The sequence below is a fragment of the Eucalyptus grandis genome, chromosome 1 (genome assembly GCF_016545825.1).
Source record: "Eucalyptus grandis isolate ANBG69807.140 chromosome 1, ASM1654582v1, whole genome shotgun sequence".
Classification (NCBI taxonomy): domain Eukaryota; kingdom Viridiplantae; phylum Streptophyta; class Magnoliopsida; order Myrtales; family Myrtaceae; genus Eucalyptus; species Eucalyptus grandis.
Genome location: NC_052612.1, coordinates 18,882,912 through 18,905,357, shown reverse-complemented (window position 1 = coordinate 18,905,357; position 22,446 = coordinate 18,882,912). Strand labels below are relative to the sequence as shown.

Below are 22,446 nucleotides of genomic sequence, written 5' to 3'. Positions count from 1 at the left end.
ACAAAAGAATAAAAGCAAAGGGAAGTGACGTGGCAGCCACCAGATGGGCCACATGTCAATTCCCATAGGGCCCGTCATGGAGCATCAACATGGTATAATAGTATTAGATTAATTGGATCCTCACACAGATTCATAGAGGTTAACTTGCTACTTGATTTTACATTCCTTGCATCATTTGCAAGCTCCTTGAGACTTGCAACTGCTGGGGCAACAAACCCCATTAGCAAGACCAACCAGATTTACAGAGAAACCAGCTTTTTATGACATCCTGGAGTTGCATAGCATTAGAAGCTATTATCAACAGCGAGTTAACTCTGACATTTACACATGGTTATTGATTTGAACAGCAAGTGGACTCCAGAAGCTATAGCAACTTCCAGATCACACAGATGTTATCGACTCTAACTATGAGGAACGATTCGAATGCTTACATCGAGCAATCATAAAGTGCACGGCGTGTTATGTCAGAAAATCTATAATACAAGACCAAGTCGCCAAGATCTTCAACACAAACGCAGAAGACCTCAAAACTTATCTACTGTAAATCCAGCCCTAATAACTTCATAAGCTTCTCTGCTTCTCGTTTTCTTCAAACCGGCAGTGAAGTGAAGCTTCGATGCTTCAGAAGAAATTGACGTCACCTTCACCCAAATCATCACCTTCGTCTTCATCCCTTCTACGTCCGCCAGCTTCCCTTTAGTCAAAATGCCGGCCAACGTGGTGAAAAAACGTAAAACAGAGGAGTCTCTGTTACTTCACAAACTGATGGAATGAAGACAGTGAGCTTTCCGGTCTCCTCATCGAACTCATAATTGGTAGCATAACGAGGGAAGATCCCTATTGGTAAATCATATTCCTTCAGAAGATCAGGCAATGGCTTTTGCATCTTTCCTGCAAAACCAAGTTATGAGTGAGGTTCATGCAAAAAAAAAAAAGAGTCGAACAACCCTCAACCTGATGTAAAATGCTCATTCTTTACGAGTTTTGTTTGCAAAGTGCATCTCAAATCTATCTAAAAAAAGTAAAATATTGGAGAAGTAAATACCCTCGGCACAGCCTATGACAATGAAATTATGAAGATGGGTCTATATCATCAACTCTTTTTATATATTGAAAGGCAAGGCTCCAGTAAAGCAAGGGATGCAATTACATAAAATCTCTAATGAAACAGAAAAAATCATGTTGTGTATTTATAGTTATAATACCACATTATATCGGTGTTTAGATCAAATCATCCATGCCATCAGATTCATTGCAAATGACCCATGGAAACAAGAGGCTTTCACGAGGTTATCTTTTTGTGTGGCAATAGATGCCCAAGGAGATAACTAATGGCAGACCATGATATCACATTGAGGAACTCAACAAAGGAGGTTTTTGCTGCTGGGGCATCAGCATCTATTTGGACATTTATGAGGGTCATCATGAAACTTTACTAGGGGAAAAAATCAAAGTCAGGCTGCACATTGGCAATGTGAAGCTTTTGTCAAAGGAAAAAACACGATAAAATTACTACTATAAGGGCAACTTTTCTCAGTGTACAAACAATCTGCCAGGTTATGTTATGCAAAGAATGCTCTTCAAATTTTAGTGAGCAGAACAGCTGAGTAAGAGCGTCATTACCTAATGATTAACACATGAAAGCAAATAGTGGCACACAAGATGTGTTAAGAGCAAACCTTTCAGTTTGTTGACCAACCATTTAGTTCCACTTTCGAGGCTACTTGACATTGACTGCTTTTCAAAGAGAAAACTGTTAGCAGAAAAAAAAATATTCCACAAACATGCATATTTGTACGCTAATGAACTTATGAATGGGATGGTGACAACAAATTTATTTTCTTCTCTCCCCTGATTTCTACCACTAAGCGAGAGCAGATACCAACGTGTGTTTGCGCGCATGTGGAGAGAGATAGGTCTCATACATTTTGTAGATTTCTATGCCAATAGATTTAACTTCAACCAACAAAGAATTTGAAACCTCATAACTGATCTACAAAACCACATGCATATGCTGTCTGACACGTGCTTGTCAAGACCTACCTTGACCTGAGAAAATAGGACTCTTTTTCCTCAAAACCATATACTAAGCAAGCCATGACACTGATTAATAAAAGCCCTATAGTTTTTAACACGTGATTCTCATCTAAATGCATGGGGCAAAGACCTAACTTAGGATTACAACCAATCAGGCTCTGATTGGCAAAGCCATCACCGTTCATTGGCATCCACCACTACCACGCTTAAAGGATAGGCAAACTAATTAGTGCACTTCAGAAACCCTTAAAAATTCACCTAAATAAAAGACATGAACAGCTTAAAACCAATGAGCTTTCAGCTGCAACTGAACAAAACTTTGTCAGTGCTTTTAACTACAGAAATGTGCATCAAACAAACTTCTCTCATTCCTAAAATGTGCATAGTTGGACAGAAAATCTATCAAACATTGGTGTTGTTAGTTGCATGTTCATTCTGCATAAAAGCAAAACTACAGTATCCATTTCCGTCAGGAGTTGTTAGTTGCCTGTTCATTCTCAATTATCAATAACATACTCTCTAACTCCTCCACAACTGCCAATGGAAAATATTTAGCCGAAGAGAAAAAATCTACCAGCAGTGGATCATTTTATTGAGCAAAATACGTTAATCCATCTCTTCTCCGATTACAAGAACCAGGCAAGGCGATATAAGAGAAAGGGCACGGGATGCCAAGCATACACAGATTGGTTTATGTCAGATTGAGTCACAAGGCAGGAGACATGCAGAGACCCAATGAACTGAACCCATAATGTTATTGCGGAAATCCAATCGTTACAGGCAAGGACGACAAAACCCACAAAAGACGCTATCCCGAACATGTCAATTTGGTCTTAAAAGAAGCAACTTCATCACCGGATCAACATGAACTGAACCCACGAATTGCAAAAATTCAAAGGGTGGGACAGAGAGACAATCCCCCGGGGGGGAGAGGGGGACAGGATAAACTTACGGTGAAAGACGGAATCAATCTCCTTGTTAGCTTTCTGGCTAAGCCAATACGACCCCACCTTGTTCATTATCTGATCCATCCCGGACCTTCTCCCGCTCCTGATGATCCGACCCTTCTGAGAATTACGCCGCAAGCTATCAGCTTGCCGAGTTCCCTCAATCCAAAACGATCAAACACCTCTCTCTCTCTCTCTCTCTCTCTCTCAAGCTATCAGCTTCCCGAGTTCCCTCAATTTAAAACGATCAAACACGTTCTCTCTCTCTCTCTCTCTCTGTGGCTGGCTGGCTCGGGGGCCTGAAGAACTTTCAGACCGAAGAACAAGGAATACAGAGTGCACGAGATGCGTGCTGTCATTTTCTTTTGTTTTCCATGCCCATCCAGACTTGTCCCAATAATTTATGTTTTTCTGTGAACTCCATTTATTTCGCAACAAATTCACCTTTTAAAAAAATTCCTTAGAAATAATTATTTGTTTTGTCTAAAATAATTAGCCAAAATATTTTTATCGTTGATGTTTAGAATTAAGAGAAAATAATGATAAAGTGCTTATAATGGCTTAACCCCAATGAGAGTTGCATAATATGTATTTGTAGGAGCGAATAATTATAGAAGGATATCGATAGAAATGCCCCACAATATATATATATATATATATATATATATATATATATATTTATATAAATTACACATTAATATTCATTACCGATAATAATTCATGTCAACGCATTTTCGTAGAGAGTGAAAATATTTATTTTTGTTTGTTTTTATAATAAATTATTCATTTTCTGAGTTAGACACAGATCTAAATTTATTCCGGATTTTTTTAGCTTCGATATAAAATCTCAACTCTGCCTCACTAAAGTAATCGGGTTCCGTCGGCAACCCACACCCCACCATAATCTTTTTGGTCAAATGAAGATCTTATACTAAATACATAATAAATCCCATCAATTTGCAGAATACAAGGCTGAAAAGAATTAAGATCTGACTATCCTAAAATGAAAAGCCATGCTTATTATTTATTTTTTCTGGGGTTCACAAAATTATGTAAGTAATCTCGCGTTCCTTTAAAATAATTTATCAAACATAGAGGTTTTCGGGTATGATCGAAAGGTACATCTTTAAAAGTTCCCAAAGCCTATAATCTTGTTCTTATTACATAACCTAAGGACTATAAATGAAATAAAGGCATTTTAGTATTCTTACATGTCAGCTTCGATAGCCGTCCCAAACCCTTGGGTTCTTTTTTAGCCTACCTAAAACCCGTCCTGCTACCAAAAACCCAAAAGTTGTTTACATCCTCTTAGGCTACATTTGGTCGTCCGAATTTCTAATTGGGATAGGATTGAATAGGATAGGATATGAAATCCTGAGATTTTTTTATATTATGTCCATTGTTTGGTTAATCGCAGTATTAAAGTCATATATGCTCATATCATATCATCTACATTTATTTGATATAAACGGCATATCGTTATAAATGAACTTAAATGTTCATAAATGGAGATGGTAAAAATCTCTCGTAATATTATTCCTTAAAATTTCTACTTTCATAAAGTTGGATATGTTTACATCCCATCATATACATTTTCCCCTTTCATCATTTCTTAATAAAATTTTATCAAATAGTAAACTATACTAACATACCTAAAATACAAAAATACCTAAAATATATAATAAATATAAATATTTAATTTATAGATTGAATGTTTATTATAAGATAGAATTGAAGTTGAATATATAAATTAAAATAAGATTAATTAAAAATATATATTTTTTATTTTTTATCTTAATTTCTTATATTAGAATTCATATATTATTTATATTGAAATATAATTTCAATTTTGTTAATTAATAAGTTTGTTATTTAAGAAAAAGAATTTTTCTATTATGGACATTAGAAATCATATCCACCTTTATCCCACCTCTTCCATGGGATAATTTTATCTTATCTATATCCCATTTATATCCCACTTTATCTTGTCCTGAGCGAGCACCAAACATAGGATAGGATAAATCATATCCTATCTCGAATTTTATTACGACTGCCAAACGCAGCCTTAGGGTTTGGATGGGTCGGTTACCTGATTATACTCATCATGCTTCCTCCCCTACTCTTAGCTTATTTAAATTATTATATATTTAGAGGATAATGACATAAATGATTTATAAACTTTGGCTCAATATGCAATGTGATCAACATTTATTCAATACGGTCTCTAAACCTTTAGTATTTGTTCAATTTAGTCACCGAACTATATAAAAATGTTCAATATTTTCCTTCTATTAATTCAAGTTCAAGAACAATATTAAATATTTTCATATAATCTCACAACGAAATTGAACATACACCAAAAGTTTGGGGATCATATTGAATGAGTTATAAGTTTAGGGATCACATTGTATTTGGTCAAAAAGTTTAGAGATCATTTATATTATTTCTCCTATGCTTCATGAAGGAAGGCGACGTCCCATCCAAAGCTCAGTTTCCCCATTGATCAAGGTTGGGATTTTTGTCCAAGCGGCCAATGGGCCACTAAAAAGTAGCCAAGCCCGTCCATTTGATTAGGTCTAGTCAACAACTATGATGACCTACCACAATTCTGTCTAGAGGTGGCAAAATGGAGGTGTTCAATTCAAGGTTAGTTTATAGTTGGTGATTTGGGAATTAGGGCTTATCTTGTATTTTCTAAGAGGACAGTTTATGATACGCATGATAAAATTTTTAGAACAAAAATTAATTTTTATTCCCCGGACGAGTTTCTAAGCAAAAAAACACGTTTGATAACAACTTAAAAGTTCTATTTCCAGAATATAAATTTGTTTGATAACAAAATAGAATTTCTATTTTCAGGAGGTGGCAAGACCACAGGCAACGGGCGGCACGCATCTGACGTATGATGCCCAACAATGGGTAACGGGAAACGGGCAACCCGCAACTAGCATCTAGTGTTCCATGGGTGGTGGGCAGTGACGAGAGTAAACAATAAGAAGTTTTTTTCATTTCTCACTTTTGTTTTAGAAATAAAAAAGCTAAAAATTTTAACTTCTTATTTTTATTCCAAATCTATTTTTGAAATAGAAATCTATTTCAGAAATAAGTTACCAAATGGATTTATATTTCACACCTGTTTCAAGGAATAAAAAAGCAAAAAAATAGAAAATTTTGTCATGTGTGCCCTTGGTGTTCTTGGCCTCATGGTTTAGTGCTAGAGTGCAAAATATAATCCCCATGAGGCATTGTGTGCTTGGCTTGGGTTAAGTGCAAAATGCAATCTTCAAAAGTAGTCTTCATCTCTCTGTCTTATTTTGTCAATCTTTGAACATGGGGGCGACGACGACTCCTCAACATCAGGTGTCCCGTTCCATCCTCAAAAGGTCAAGCGCCATCTCCTTCTCGAACAGTGCCCTCTTCCATCTTCAAAAGGTCAAGTGCCCATCGTCTTCTCGGACGGTAGAACGGGACCAGAACTGAGAGCCCCCGCGATTGCGGTGAGCCAAACCTTCTGATCAAACCCAACAACAACCCTTTGACCCTTCATCACATGCGTGTTCAATCCTCCAACGCTCGTTTTATAGGGCTGAAACATTGCGCAGGAATTCATGCCCATCGCCAAAATAGCAAACATGACGGGAATTGATTTCACGGAAGTTGATTTCCACAAAGGCACGTTGAGATGCCTTAAATTTTCGAGTATTCATCATCTGGGCAGGGAGCATTGCTTATCAGCATCTCGATCCTTAGATTCAAGGCGTAAGGCGTTCAGGGCATGACATCCACGCATTCGAGGGTTGAGATGCACTGTCGAGGAAAAACAGAACTCCCAGAGCATGAATAGTTTCTCGACATCTGTATGTTAAATCTTAAGGATTGTGTTAGATATTTCCTGTCCTTGCTTTCAGTCTACGGAACATCTAGAAGACTTTTCAGTATAAAATTGCAGGTTACTACTAGCCCAGTTCGTCACGAGACCATGCAACTCAAGAATCATGGAACTGCATGCGCTTGCATTCGGATTGGCCTATTATTTTCTCTTTGCCTTCGTCCTTCGGCATGCATAGTTTAAACATGTCGCATGTGCATATGTCAAGTTCGTTGTTTTTTTGGTAGGATGGGAACGATTGATATGACACATTTATGAGAATATTCTATTTGAGTACTCTGAATCCTTCCAATCTTATCAGATACCTATTGACTCCCGTAGAGTAATTGAAGAAAAGACTACATTATCAAAACTAAAAAGGAGACAAAAGCAAGGATCTTTTCCGGTAAAGATGCAAACCTTTGATAACCATTCGTATCTGGAAGGATTTCTTTTTACTGATATTCAAGGATGTAGGCAAACTATCTTGTCTAAGGTTCACTCTACTCACACAATAGTGAGCGTCAAATATCAGGTTGCTCTATTTGGAAGTGCTTTGATTTAAATTTTAATATATTGTATTTAAATTATAATGTAATGTATTCAAATCAAGCGCTTAATCACTTAACAATTTCATATATTGAGTCTAGTTGTAAGGTATCATATTAATTTCTCATAACCTTTGATGGAAAAGTAGATCATACATCGCTAATGTAAAAAGAAAAAGTAGATATTACATAGAAGAATCTTTATCCTTCTTTGACTTGAGAATTTCAAACGTGAGGAGGAAGACGTGTGGGGAGAGTGACATTGGGTTGGGAGCTTGAACCAGCTATTTGACCGGGCGGGTGTGGTTTGACTAGCCAATCCATCGTTGTCAAGATATTTTTGATGTGTTGGCATATCGAGTATTTAACCTAGCAATTATAGTTAATTATTGAATAGATTGATCTTGACTAGACATCACTTTAATCTTATTTCATTGGAGCATGTAATGATGCTGATATTATCTGAAAAGTTATACATACATTGATCCCCATAGTGAGAATGCAATTTATCATATTCTTTTACTACTTGTCATCTATAAACTGTCATCTGACACTATCGACAACCTATCAATAGTAACATATAAACAATTACTTGGGCACTCAGGCATGATCTCTCTCCATCTAACTCTCTCTCTCTCTCTCTAGAAAAATGTCTCTCCCATCCTTAAGCCCATATACTCCCCTTTTTCCCTCTAAATTTTCTCTCATTTCCAATGCTAAGTTAAGTATCGAAGGGTCAATCCAACCACAAAACCCCGAAGCCCTCAGCTCTAATTTCTGGTGCCAGATCAAATCCCCAGTGGAGTTTCAGATAGAGTCCGTGATTCCCGTACCAAGCTTCTAACATCTAGCATATGAAGCACTCAACTAACATATGGCCACCATAATAAATGCCAAAACTATAATAATCCATCGGGGATAGCTGGAAACGCCGTTTTTCCAATGGGTAGAAACAGCGGAAATTTGACAGCATGGGAAAAGAAAAATCGGTGGTATATCTGTTAACAAGGGCGGTGTTCGATCTCTGTTTGGCCTTTGCCTCTCTCTTGTGGTCGCTGGCGGTGTTCAAATCGCTACTTGGCCTTTGCCTTTCTCGTGTAGTCACTGCAATTTCAACATGGCTCATGGCCAGCCCCGCAATCTGACTGAATGTGGATTTGAAAAGGTATTTTGATTTTAGTTGCTGATAGAGCATGCAAAGTACGCGCAACGATACATCATCTAACCGAGACAGTAATAATAGAAAGCCATTTTTAGACAGCCTATGCGCAATATAATTCTCGAAAATTCAACTTTCAAGGAAGTCGTGGCCACGCAAAATGATGGTGTTTTGGTAGAAGAGACTAGGAAAGAAGAGCAGTCATTCTAAAATGGTCACTAGATTGGATAAACTAAGGGAGAATGAAGGGGAGAATTAGAAGGGATATGCATTTTTTTGCTCCGTTTGTTTTTCAAAAAATGAATAATTTGAAAAATATTTTCCTAAAAATTATTGTTTATGTTGCTTGAGACAGTTAATCAATAAAAATATTTACATTATCGACAACAATTTATGTTTAGATATTCCAAATGACAGTAAAAATATTTTTTATTAATTTATTTTTATAAGCGATACAAACAATTATTTTTAGTAAATTGTTTTACAAATCATTCATTTTTGCCAAAATAGACACACCCAGAGTAACTTTTTACGGCTCTTAAAATCCTAGAAATCCATCAATGTTCAGCAATTGGGAGAGGTGTGGTGACTAGTAAACACATTTTTCATTCTTGTATATTTATAAAATTATATTATATTAGTCATAAATAGTATATTCATTTTCTCATGTAATTAACATGTAAACAACGCTGTAATCAAATCCCTCCAACTCCCTCCCCCTTTTTTTTCTGTAATTAATAATCTTCCTTTCTTTTCTATTTACCTCTATCAGATCTAATCTCGTATAAAGATAGAAAATTGTGCAAATTGGATTTATGGTTAAGAACGGAGTTTTGTCGTCGAGCCACATCGTCCCATATCTCAATACTCTTTAGACTGATTAGAAGAAAAAAAATCTCAGTTATCTCACTTACTCTACTATAGATGCACATTGGACACATTTTTTCAATATTAATTATATAAAGTAATTTCAATGGAGTGTATAGTATAGAAACCAAAGCCATTTCATTTAATTATATTGTGAATAAATGCACAGCAGCAACATTTGTTTATGATATATTAGTAATACAAATTTCTTTTGGTTGTAAATTAAATCCATAGATGAAATAAAGTGCATACATGATTTCCCCACCAACCAAACATGTATGCTTCAACTTAATAAATTATAAGATAACCGTGACATATCATTTTATGAAGCTTCTTAGCTATGTTGATAACTATCACCAAACTAATGCAAGTTGCAATTTTAATCTAAACTTTCTTTTTCATTGTATAAGCGAAGTTACGCACTTCAATTATTGCATGGAATTTTTGAAAATTAAATAACTATCGGCGTTATTCATCTTTCCGAACAAAAGTGTTGATTCAATTCCTGCATTTACTATCACAGAGAATCTTATTGTTTCATATTGGTAAAAAAAAAAATTGTAAGGCTATAGTTAGCAGCAAGTGAAAAAATAAATTAATTTCAAAGATCAAAGCTTTCATTGATTTCAAAGACCAATTTTAAAATAGACTCCAAAACTGACTGCGCAAAACGCGGTAAGACTCGACTTTTTCCCTTATTTTTTTCTTTTCCTGGTCAATATTTGTTTCTCTTTTTGATGCGCATCTTTGTCCGGCTCAAGTGCTGACTTTTTGACTTCCCACCCCTTCCTTTAAGTTGATGAAACTGCCTTTCGGAAGGAAGGAACTAGCTTTCACTTTTTACCTCAATTATTAAAGGAATAGAATAATCAAATATGAAACCACGAATTTTAAACTTTTACAATAGTTTAACACCGGTCCTGCAAAATCTCATAAAATATTTGTCAATCAATAACTGACCTCAGCCCTTGAGGGTACCCTATGATTTCCATTAGCTATCTAGCACGTATAGTACCATCTTGTAACACCCTCCTAGTTGATGTATATATATCAAATCATGTGTGCTCGCATGCCCATGTGTGTCGACGCAGAATTACTCAAATTTTCTACCATGGTTTATATTATTTTGTTATCTAATATCAGTAGAATAATATTTCCACAAATCTTTTTTTAGAATTTTTGCAACGCAGGATTTTTTTAATAGGTATAGTAATAATCTTGGGATTTGTCCTGAGGAGCACTAGGTTGATACGTATGCAATGATGTCAATGCTCTGTGCACTTGACCATATATACATGAGTGTGGGGTTTGTATTCAAACCCAAGTGGAAGGATGCAGCCGGCAATATCAGGGAGAAATGGAGAATCAAATTAAAGACAAAGGAATGGTTTTCTAGAAGTTAATATATTTACAAGTGGGAGTATATGTATTGAAGAAAGATAACTTAAAAAGGATGGAAGCAAAGTTAAAATGGTTAGACCACATTCGTCGAACCATATACACTTCAGTGCATAACACCTATTCTGCATGATAAATTAGCATGATGATAATAGCTAGATAAATATCATTGTTTTTTTTTTTTTTTTTGATACCCAGGGAACCCTCGTACAGCTAGTAGCCGGCGGGTAAACCCCGGAGCGACGCTAGCAGAGGACCCACTACCCCGACGTCGCGCTTAAGATCCCGTGTGGCCAGCGGAATTCGACCCCCTCCACTTTCATTAGTTTCATTGGAGAGCCTTATCCAACTGGGTCACCACAGGCGGTGGTTTAGATAAATATCATTGTTTATCTCTTATAGTTTCCACAAATCTTTTTTAGAATTTTTGCAACGCAAGATTTTTTTAATAGGTAAGGTAATAATCTTGGGATTTGTCCTGAGGAACACTAGATTGATACGTATGCGATGATGTCAATGCTCTGTGCACTTGGCCATATATACATGAGTGTGGGGTTTGTATTCAAACCCAAGTGGGAGGATGCAGCTTGCAATATGAGGGAGAAATGGAGAATCAAATTAAAGACGAGGAATGGTTTTCTGGACGATAATATATGTGCAAGTGGGAGTATATGTACTGAAGAAATGTAACTTAAAAAGGGTGGAAGCAAAGTTAAAATGGTCGGATCACATTCATCGAACCATATATACTTCAATGCGTAACTCCTATTTTGCATGATAAATTAGCATGACAATAATAGCTAGATAAATATTATTGCTTATCTCTAACAGTTTCCAAAAAACCATATTATCAGGAGGGAAAGTGTAAGACACATGTTTTCAATTGTTAAAATTTTGAAACTTGCATTGAAAATGAGCTTGATCGGTCCATTGTAGAGATAATGGCGTGGCAAAATTATCGGAAAAAGCGTGCATGCAATCACCAATCAATCAAGTTATCTTAGCACATCAACATGTCACATCAGGTATTACTTTTTCCCTAAATAAAATTTGCTTGCCAGCAAGCATGAAAACCAACCCCGATATGGCTGTTGAATCATGTGGCCATAGAACAAGATAGGAGCAACACAAGCGGATCACGTCAAGGCAGAAGGAAAGACGAAGATTTAATTGGAGGAACATGGAGAAACGGAGAGAGGCCAGCTTTGGCATGGCGTGGGGAGTAAACGTCGCTTCCAATCCCACTAAAATAGAGAGAAATTTCTCAATTGGATCCTTTTGTTTCCCTAAATTAGTTCATGAAGAGTTCGCAACTGGGTAAGGCTCGAAGCACTTTCTTTATCCTTTCGTCCATGTACCTATTTCCTTCCTCAAGTTGAGACCCCAATCAATTTGAGGATTGATTTTTTGGGAGTGCTTCGTGTTGACTAATTGACCCTAAGTCAAAATGGAATGGGCAATAATTGGCACGTCCTTCGTTGCAATAAATAAATGCATTTGATACTGGAGTAGCACCTCATGGTGGAAGATTGCAAAACTGAGTTCGAATTGAAGGTTTTGGCACAAGTGCACACGAGACACGTGTTAATCGTACCTAAAAGAAAGATATTCTTTTTCAATATGTTGATTGAACATTACACGAGAAACCCAATGCTTTGGAAAACAGAAATGATAAAATTTCTTTATTTGGGTTTTCAAAGGTATTTTGGAACATTTGTTAATAATATCCTTTACCATTTTCACTAAAGCTAATTTTCTTAAGACAATTAAGTAACTGAATATTTAAGTGCTCCTTTTTCACTCCACACATACAATTTTCTTTCAGGGAAATAATCTAATTAGTTAAAAATCTATTTTAGGATGTTAATTCAGTTTTAAATTTTCAAAATTTGCCAATTTAATCCTAAACTGCATGAAATTTCAATATAGTCATTTCGATCAACTTTTGCTTAAAAATTGTTAAACCTAGTGGTGTGCCACGTAAGACGCTTGACTATGATTGGATCGTTATATCAATAATTTCTAACAAAAATTGACTAGAAGGACTATGTTGGAATTTCATGCAATTATTAATGACTAAATCGACAAAAAAAAAAAAAATTAAGACTGAATCAGCATCCGTATAATAAGTTTGGAACTAATCGGATAATTTTCTCCCTTTCCTTTCCCCATGTCACCTCTAAGTGCACTCGATACCAACGGACAAGCTGTGCTACTTTCTACAGAGATAGTGAGCTTTGTCATGTATGATTTATTGGGCAGTCTCATTTGAGAAGCGTCCTCATATGTTCCTATGATTTTGCAAACAATAATTCAACTTTTTTTCCCCGGGGGGTGTTTGTTAGTATATAGGTCCTGAAGTCAATAGTCATAGAAGTTAGCCCAGTTAGTACCTAGGATTTAATATAATTTATCTCATTATTTACTAAACTTATGTAAGACAGAGGCCGGTATAAGGCTGGGTACCAAATTCTAGACACTCTTTATGACCACGTACAGTGTTCCGTGGGAGAATCGAAGAGCCTTTTATACTTTTATCCTTGAAACATATGAGAGCACGAGAAAAATAATGAAATTTGGTGATGCAACATGCGATAAACATTATAAGAATGGGAGGCGTTGAGTTGACATGCGGAGGCCAAGGTTGGAATTTTAGGTATCAACAAAGCAATTAATTTTAAAAAGATCAAGTTGCAAATTGAGGGGGTGCAATCGGTGGGAGGGGATGATTAAGATAGATCGATAATTATTTTTTCTTTCCCAATGATCAAGGTTGAGCCATGGACCACTTGTCACTTTTTAGTTTTTCTTATTTAGTAGCAATTATTATTGTATTTTCCAACTTGAGATATAAGGCTCGTAAACAATAGGAACTGATAGGACCGCCCTTTAAATTTGAAATAGAACCGGGACCATCTTCTCTTGAGCAAAGTACCGTGCCTCTATGTCTGAGGGTCCCTAATTTTCTTACTTTTTTTTTTTAACCCTGTACAGTATTAAAGACTACAAATTAATATACACACTCAAGCTTAATTTGAAAAGAAATACTAATAATGAAAATCTGCCACAGTAGTAATAGAATTCAGGCCATGACCACTTATTTATCCTTTCTTCAGCGGACAAGCTGGCACTAGTTTTTTGAATTTCGCCCATGCCATTACCGTATTGACTAGTTCTCGAAAATCATTGATTTATTCTCGCTGTACATTTTTTTCTTTTATTTGTTAAATGTATAGAAATACTGTTATCGCATTTATCTTGCTCAGTTGCACCAACTGTCATAAATAAACATTACTTATATGAGAAGTCTTCGTATCCGCAATAGGGAATCTGACCAAGACCTCTTCTTAAATGGACAATGACTTCGGGACCGTTTCGAGATGTTTACATCGAGTCGTGCAGGTTGAATTGCAATGGTTCATGTGTGACATGTAAGGTAATGCCTCCACTAGACAAACCGTTTGGTGTTCCTCTCTTTCTTGAAGAAAAATCCATTTCAAAGTCGTTGAATTCTAACAGCCTTTAGCCCAATCCCCTGGCTTTTGGAATACCTTTCGTAAACTTACAGTCGACTTTCAAGACAAGAACTTTAGGATCACTCTCTCGTGGCATTTCCTTTGGGATTTTTTTAACGACCAGAAGGGGTTGATCTTGTTAAAAGCGTTTCTCAATTTCCAGCCGAATTCGAGGTTGGATTGGAGACAAAGGCGTGCCCGAACCAAAAGTATAGGGCTAGGCAGTCAGGAAAGCCTGGGCGGCGCCTAGTAGGCCATTCTAGGCATTGGTCGGGCAGCCGGCTTGGAACCCGTAAGGCTCTTGATTCTGCCCATGTAGCGGGTGCCTAAGGCAATTTGACTTGGGGAAACTCGGGATTTAAAGCTTGTTTTTAACCTAGTTTCATAACTCATACTTTGGAGCAACCAAGACAAGAGATAAGGTTATCTTTCTGTGAGTTTTCTAAGTGAGTAACTTGTAAAAGAATATGAAATAACACTTATGAGTATGCTATTGATGTGATCAAGAGATGGAAAACACTAGAGCAATTGAGTATAATACTCCAAATTCAAAGTGGATTTCTTTGTGGCTAACTCTCTGTGTGGAATAGGTACCGATCCTCAAATCAATTCATGTAAATCTCTTATATTGTTATTGTTCCTTGTTGCTTTCTTTGGTAATTATGTTCTCTCACGTTTGATGCCTAATTGCAAGATCTGATAACTTATCATAATTTTGCAACAATTATATGAGAGCTAAGGTTACTATTTTTAAAATTGATTTGGGGCCTTTGCTTGTCACACTATCTAGAATGTTATGTTAGCAATTGTGTCTAGAGTGAAGATTGAAATTGAGAAGGAACAACTTTGGGTTGTAGAGTATTAACATGCATGCTTGTTAACAACCAAGAGTTTGGCAAAGGCATTGGATGGCAAAAATAAATTATCAGAAATGATGAAACATACTAATAAGGTTGAGCTAATGGGGAAGACAAAAAGCATAATGTTGTTGAATTTGTTAAATAAGCTGTTATTAGAAGGCTAAAGAGAATGATGCCTTACTGTTGTGGGGAAAACCCGAGACCCTTTATTTGATGAAGGGCTCAAAGAATTACTTGTATATGCTAAAAATGATGTTTCAGTTCCAGTGATTGAAGGCATCGAAACCCATTTAGATGAGTTAAACAAATTTATGATGAACTTAAAGGATGTTACTTAGGCTTTTCTTGATGAGATACAAGGCACGATGTTACTGGTGCACCTATCGGCTCCTTTTGAAAACATTGATGCACCTATAAAGAGGTTTAAAAGAAGATAACTTGGCACAAGATATAGCACAAGATTTGGTTAACTATGGAGAGTTTGGAAGTAGCAAATAGATTAGTCATTCTAAATCAAGGTCCAATTTTTGGAATCTTTGGTGTTGTCACAATGATGATGTAGGATATTATAGGAGATATTGTCTGAAGTACGAGAGATAAAGGAGTTAAGGTGGAGTCTACATGCAATTATAATGTTGTTGTTACAACAAACAATAGTTCAATTGATATTGATGATGTCTTAGTGATTACCATGACTCATCAATTAATGATTGGATGTTTACATAACATGGTTCTCATGGATATTGAAGTTTACTATTTACCGTTGCATAGAGGGTAATAAAATGCCTATGGGAAATGGTATTGCTTGTGAAGTAGTGGTAATAGGAAGAATCCAGATTAGGATACATGATGGCGTTATGAGGAAATTGACTATTGTAAGGCATGTGCCAATGCTGAGGAAGAACTTTATTTGGCCTTGTGCTCTTGATAGGGTCAGATACTAGATCTCCCTTGAAGGTGGAGTTTTGGATGTCTCTTGAGGTGCGTAGACTATGACCCTAGGGAAGATAGAGTGCAAGTTATTTCTCTTCCAATGAATGACAATAATGGACTTGTCTACAAGATTCTCTAAGGCTTCTAATTAGGACACGACGTATTGATCACACATAAGGCTCATACACATGAGTGAAAGAGAGATGATGATTTTGAGTTAGAGGAGTTTATTGAGAGGTCACGGGATTGAGAAGCTAAATTTATGTGAAGATGGTGACAATAGTGGTTGTGGGAGAGTGAAATTTGATGCAATAATTCAAATGACTAAGGAGATTGTATGATGCGTTCACTTAGATTTATGGTGACCCTTTTAGTTTTCATCTAAGGGAGGTGCCTAATATGTGTTGTCATTTTTTATGATGTTTAAAAAAAAAAGAAAACACCTAAATTTTAGTTTAATGTACAATGTGATCTCTGAATTTTTAAATTGTTCAATGTGATCTCTAAACTTTGGTACATATTCAATTTAGTCCATGAATAATATATTATAATGTTCAATGTTGTCCTTAAATTTGAATTAATGAAAAGACAATATTGAACATTTTTATAAAAATTCAAGGATTAAATTGAAAATATATCAAAAGCTCAAGGAACACATTGAATACAATGAAAACTTAGGGTTCACATTACATATTAAGCTAAAGTTAAGGGACCACATTGAACAAATTAAAAAGTTTAAGAATCACATTGTACATTAAGTCAAAGCTCATGAACCATTTATGTCTTATACGTGGATTTAGCATAAGAGCAAGGTACTTGGTTGCTTCAAGTCATGGAAGGTGATATTTGAAGAGCATCTCAGAATGAAGATCATGTTCATGAGAATCGACGAAGGGTTGAAATTCTGTTCTAATAAACTTAGCCTATTTTACATAGAGAAAGACATAGTGAAACATTACACTTCTACCAATGCATTTGCAAAACTCAAAAGCAAAATGTAACTAAATGGACTTCCTATTTACTCTCTAATTCCAAATTAGATGTGGATTTTAAGCTAAATTAGAGAATATTGCCTATTGGTTAGTGAACATATCGCCATCAACAGGTAAGCCTATTGATTACATCAAACTAGAGTGTGGTGAAAAGAAAAGTGACAATAAAAGATAGGTTGATAACCTTTACTGGATAGGGATAAAAAGAAGTGCCCTCTTGTATTGTACTTGCATAGAAAAAATTATATTTGATCACCATTGAGCGACTGATATGGCTAAGCGACTATCACATTGCTCGCATGATATGCGTTTGACCAAACTTTTTTATATTTAAATTTAAATCTCTTACTTTTTCATAAGTACTTCCACAAAAAAACTTATCTTTGATTACCATTTAGCGGCTAATATGGCATAGGCGACTATCATATTGCTCACATAATATGTGTTCAATCAAATTATATTTAAATTTAACTCTCTTATATTTTTATAGGAAAAAAACCACTAAAAACTATAAATTATGCCTATTGTGACATATTTATTTTAAACTTTTTTATGACACAAAAAATCCCAAGCTCTTACCCATGAGATACGTTTACCCAAAGCTTGTACCGGTGTGATACAATTACTCAAAAAAATTTCATCAAAAACCCTAGATCTATATCCACCTGACATATTTACCTCAAAATTTAGGATAAATGGACCACATGAGTAAAACTTTGGGGTTTTTGATGTTATGAAAAAATAATTTGGAGTCATAGGCATAAGTTTGGATTTTTTGTGTTATCAAAAAAAATTTATAATAAATGTGTCGTATCGATATAAATTCTAGAATTTTTTTTACGTTATAAATAAAAATTTGAGATATATATATTATAATGAGCATCGTTTAAAATTTGTTGAGGCTCTTTTCTTCTTTATGAGCCCTACATTAGTCACGTAAAGCGACCGTGACACGAAACACATACCTCGTATTTGTTACCTCCCTCTTCCACGGCCTCTCATTGAAGCCCTCCTCTTCTCCCTCTCTCTCTCTCTCTCTCTCTCTCTCTCAACATCACCCACTTGGAAGAAAGAACAAACGCAGCCACCTCTGAGGCAGTTGGAAAGTGACTCACACACACACACTCCCATCCATATATATATAATATTATATTATATACATATATATATATACACACACACAACTAGCCCAGAAAAAAGTGTGCTTATTTTACCCACCAACCTTCAAATTCATTCATCAACCTCTCAAAGTTCCCCAGCCAATCTCTCTCTCTCTCTCTCTCTCCTCTCTCTCCACCACCACCTCCACCTCCCCTCCACCATTCCCTCCTTCTCTCTCTCTCTCTCTCTCTATCTCTCTATTCTCTCTCTCTCTCTCTCTAGCAGAAATTGAAGAAGCAACCATTCTGGTTGTTTCCCCCAATCCTGACGCCATGCCCTCCAACGCCCCTCAATCCTCCGTCCTCCTCCACCGCATCAACCCTAACCCCAACCCGGCCGTGGCCCCCGCCACGACCGCCACCACGTGCCACGACTACCCGAAGCGCACGCCCCTCGCCGGCTGCCCCGTCCCCGAGGCCGCCGCCCTCTACCACACCTACGCCGTCGGCCCCGACCAGTGCTGCTCCGCCGTGGTGCAGCGCATCGACGCCCCGCTCCCCACCGTCTGGTCCTTCGTCCGCCGCTTCGACCACCCCCAGGCCTACAAGCACTTCGTCAAGAGCTGCCACGTCCTCGCCGGCGACCGCGACGTCGGCGCCCTCCGCGAGATCCGCGTCGTCTCCGGCCTCCCCGCCGCCAACAGCACCGAGCGCCTCGAGATCCTCGACGACGAGCGCCACGTCATCAGCTTCAGCGTCGTGGGCGGCGACCACCGCCTCGCCAACTACAGGTCCGTCACGACCCTCCACCCCTCCGCCGACGGCGACGGCCACGGGGACGGGGAGGGCACCGTCGTCGTCGAGTCCTACGTCGTCGACGTGCCCCCGGGGAACACCAAGGAAGAGACCTGCGTCTTCGTGGACACCATCGTCCGCTGCAACCTCCAGTCCCTCTCTCAGATCTCACGCAACCTGGCCAGAAACATCAACGACGGCAATAACAAAAACAGCGGCAAACCCTTCTCTCCGTGAGCGACCGATTTTTTCCATGTCCGTTCTTGTTCCTGTAATTTTTGACCTTTTCTCCCCTTTATTTTTCTCTCTCTTTCGATTTATTATTATTTAGATATTATCAATGTGTTCTTCCGGTGTTCCGGCCTCCCCTGTCGATACGCCCGTCGTTTTCCGTGAGTAAGCCCGATGTGTGTTGTCCCGTCGCCGAGCAAGAAACCTTTCAGTCCAATCCGAATCTTGTTTAATATACTATTATTACATGAATTTGCTTGCTGTTGGTCTTCTAGGGTTTTTCTATTCTTGATCTGAATTATTATTTTCCCATCCTTTCTAGTGAATTTTATCACAAGTTATCAGCAACCGCAGTGAGATACTGCATTTCTGGAATTTCTGTCCCTTTTTTCCTTGTTTTCTACAATTGCATGCAATGCCATTTGGGAGAAAACTCTCTTATATTTTTTTCGTTGGTGCTTTTATTATTTTCACTTAAAATGGGAATCCAAGAGGAAGCGAGCGAAAATGTAGGACCTTTTTTTTTTTTTTTTGAAATCGCGAAAATGTAGGACTGGATTGCTAGCTTTTGTACAATTTGGGGGGTAAAAAAAAGGAAGAGAGAAGAAAGAACAAACGACCAGGCGAAAAAGTAGGCATGCCATGCTCTGAACTTCCAGAAGTTAAGCCGGATTGCCCTCTTCCTGTGGGCAAGAAAGGCTAGAGATATTTACAAAACCACCCCCTGTATAAATGATTCTCGCAAATATCTTCTTCTCATTAAATGAATAGATGGGTTTGTCAGGAAATAATTTGATAAAAACCAGTGGGAAATCATACCGGGTAATTTTCTCTCTGTTTTTTTATTTTAATAAAAAAAAAAGAAGAATTGATGAACGCATTTTTGGGTGCAGTGTCTTTCTGAGGGCGGACATGTGGGGGGGTGTAATTGCAAAAAAGAAAAAGGAAAAGGAATTGAGAAAAATAAGAGGTGATGGGAATCCAACAGCTAGATCAGAGCAAAGCGCTGCAACTTGCTTGGGCCTCTTTTGTGTGATTAATCAATCAAGCTTTGCAAGTGGCTGTTTTTAAAGTGAAGGTATATCTTGCAAGTTGCACCTTGTTTTCTTCTGCTCTTCTCTCTCTCTCTCTCTCTGTCAGATAAAAAGAAGTGCAACTCTCTCTCTCTCTCTCTCTCTCTATGTATATATAATATTATATAGATATATATGTGGTGAAGGAAGGTGTTGTAAGGAAGGAAGGTGGGGGTGAGTGTATGTGAGTTTGAATTGAATATGAATATGAGGGAGATTGCGCAAGTTGCAGACAAGTTGACGAGGAGAAGGAGGGGGGCATTGGCTTTGAATGATACCCTCGTGTACTATTTCTGTCCCCTTTTGAATGCCTTCACGCCACCCTTCCATTCTCCCATCCTTCCCCTTAAAGAAGAAGAAGAAAGAAGAAAGTTAAAATAGAAAACAGCAATCACACGTACTTCCTTGTCTGCAAACAGGGACGTCCCTTTCGACTTCCTAGAAATCGCGTGTGTGGGTCACGTTATCACCGAACCTCTTATTGGATCGTTTAGTAATGCCAACGAGGCTGCATTGACGATGAGTTTCACCTGTCTCCAATCTTAAACGTGAATCATGCGAAGTACTTATGACTCCGATAGAACTTATGCGGCTCTTATTGATTTGTGACGCTGATTTTTGAAAACAGTGGGGGTGTGAACGGATGACTGAGATCGGAAAAATGGGGTTAGAAAAATCTCGTTGACTACTTGTGAGACCGGCTAGCCTTGACGCGAACCAAATACTCACCCATGGCCGCCATCTAATTCTTGTTCCAGTGGTAGAAATAGCAGCCAAAAGAGACAGAGCTGGCACAATGAACTGGATTGAAATTTTAGCTGCAGCAGGAACATCATTTTGAAACCATTGCCTTATCAACATCCGGAATATGCTTCATGCTTAATGTCAAAAAAAGTTGTGGAGCACTTCGCAAATCTCTATCATCTTTCTTTCTGTGACATTTTGAAATTATATTTAAAAAGAAAAAAAAAAGGATGAATTCTTTACATGCTTCTTTGTCTTTACTGAAATAAAAAAAATTCCATCTATCTCTATTCACGCGTAACAAGTGCGCTCCTTATATATGCAAAATATAAATTTTGTTTGGTCGTCAATGGATGCTACCGTGATTCCGGTGGGTGGTCTTACAAGGAAGGTTATTGTCAACACCTGCGACTTCACGGCAAATCTAAGTTTCTCTGTTCTCCTTATAAGTGATTTATTTAACTAACTTATTTATTGCATAAGATTGTATCCATGCCCATTATTTATGTCTGGTGGCGTCGTCCCCGGTGAAAGATGGCATACGGCAGAATTTCTTAACTTATCCTCGCCATAAGCCATCGGACTCTTTATACTGGCGGCATCAAAACCTAATCGTGAGTGATCGTGCACTCAGCTTCAATTTGTCTAAAATAAAAGAATATTTTATCTTAGGGGCAATGCCCTTAACAATCTTTTTGCAGAATATTAAAAATATCATTCCCTAATTAGTTTTATCAAGTTGCCTGGGAGCAACAAGCTCGTTTAAGGGTTTCTCATAATAATTTTTTTGGTCGTGACATAGCAAAATTACTAAAATTATTTACCAAATGTCAGATCCGATCAATCTAATTCTAGGATCTAGTGAAACTCAGTCCGATTTCCAGTTCCATAGTTTTAGGAACGGGTGAATATGTGGAGTTTTAGGAACAGGTGAATATGTGGTTTGAATCCTAGGAGAACTGAATTAGGAACCAGACTAGGAACCTAGTATGCATTGTTCAAGTGATCAGAAATTTGAGTTGGGTATGTGATGTTTATATCTTTTTATATTGTAATTTTTTTGTATATTTAATAAGTGAATATTTTATTTAATCTCTTCTTTATTTTACATATGGATTGTACTAATGAGGACATCATCATTAGCAAATAGAGTTTACAAGTTGAAGGGGAATGAATATATGTGGTGATGCTTTCTAATAATTATTTTAGTTTAATTAATAGTAATTTTAATTTAAAATTTTTATTAAGCGATTAACTATGTTTGTTGTTTCTTTTTATTTTAGGTGGTTGAGAGCGATTTTTCATGGATATTGATTATTGCTATTGGCAAATTAGAAACTTCATTTTTGTTGTTGTGTTCACTTTTAATTTATTTAACT

General features: G+C 37.1%; 1 protein-coding gene and 1 pseudogene across 1 annotated transcript; one reads left to right on the top strand and one right to left on the bottom strand.

Annotated features, from left to right (window-relative positions):
- Positions 1–281: 281 nt before the first annotated feature.
- LOC104425734 lies at positions 282–3,351 on the bottom strand (annotated as a pseudogene).
- A 15,074-nt stretch (positions 3,352–18,425) lies between these two features.
- Positions 18,426–20,542, top strand: LOC104425951 (abscisic acid receptor PYL4). The gene is made up of 2 exons (XM_010038873.3): positions 18,426–19,274; positions 20,144–20,542. Exon 1 carries the CDS (start codon positions 18,558–18,560, stop codon positions 19,254–19,256), a length of 699 nt encoding a protein of 232 aa, XP_010037175.3. The 5' UTR covers positions 18,426–18,557; the 3' UTR covers positions 19,257–19,274; positions 20,144–20,542.
- Positions 20,543–22,446: the final 1,904 nt, after the last annotated feature.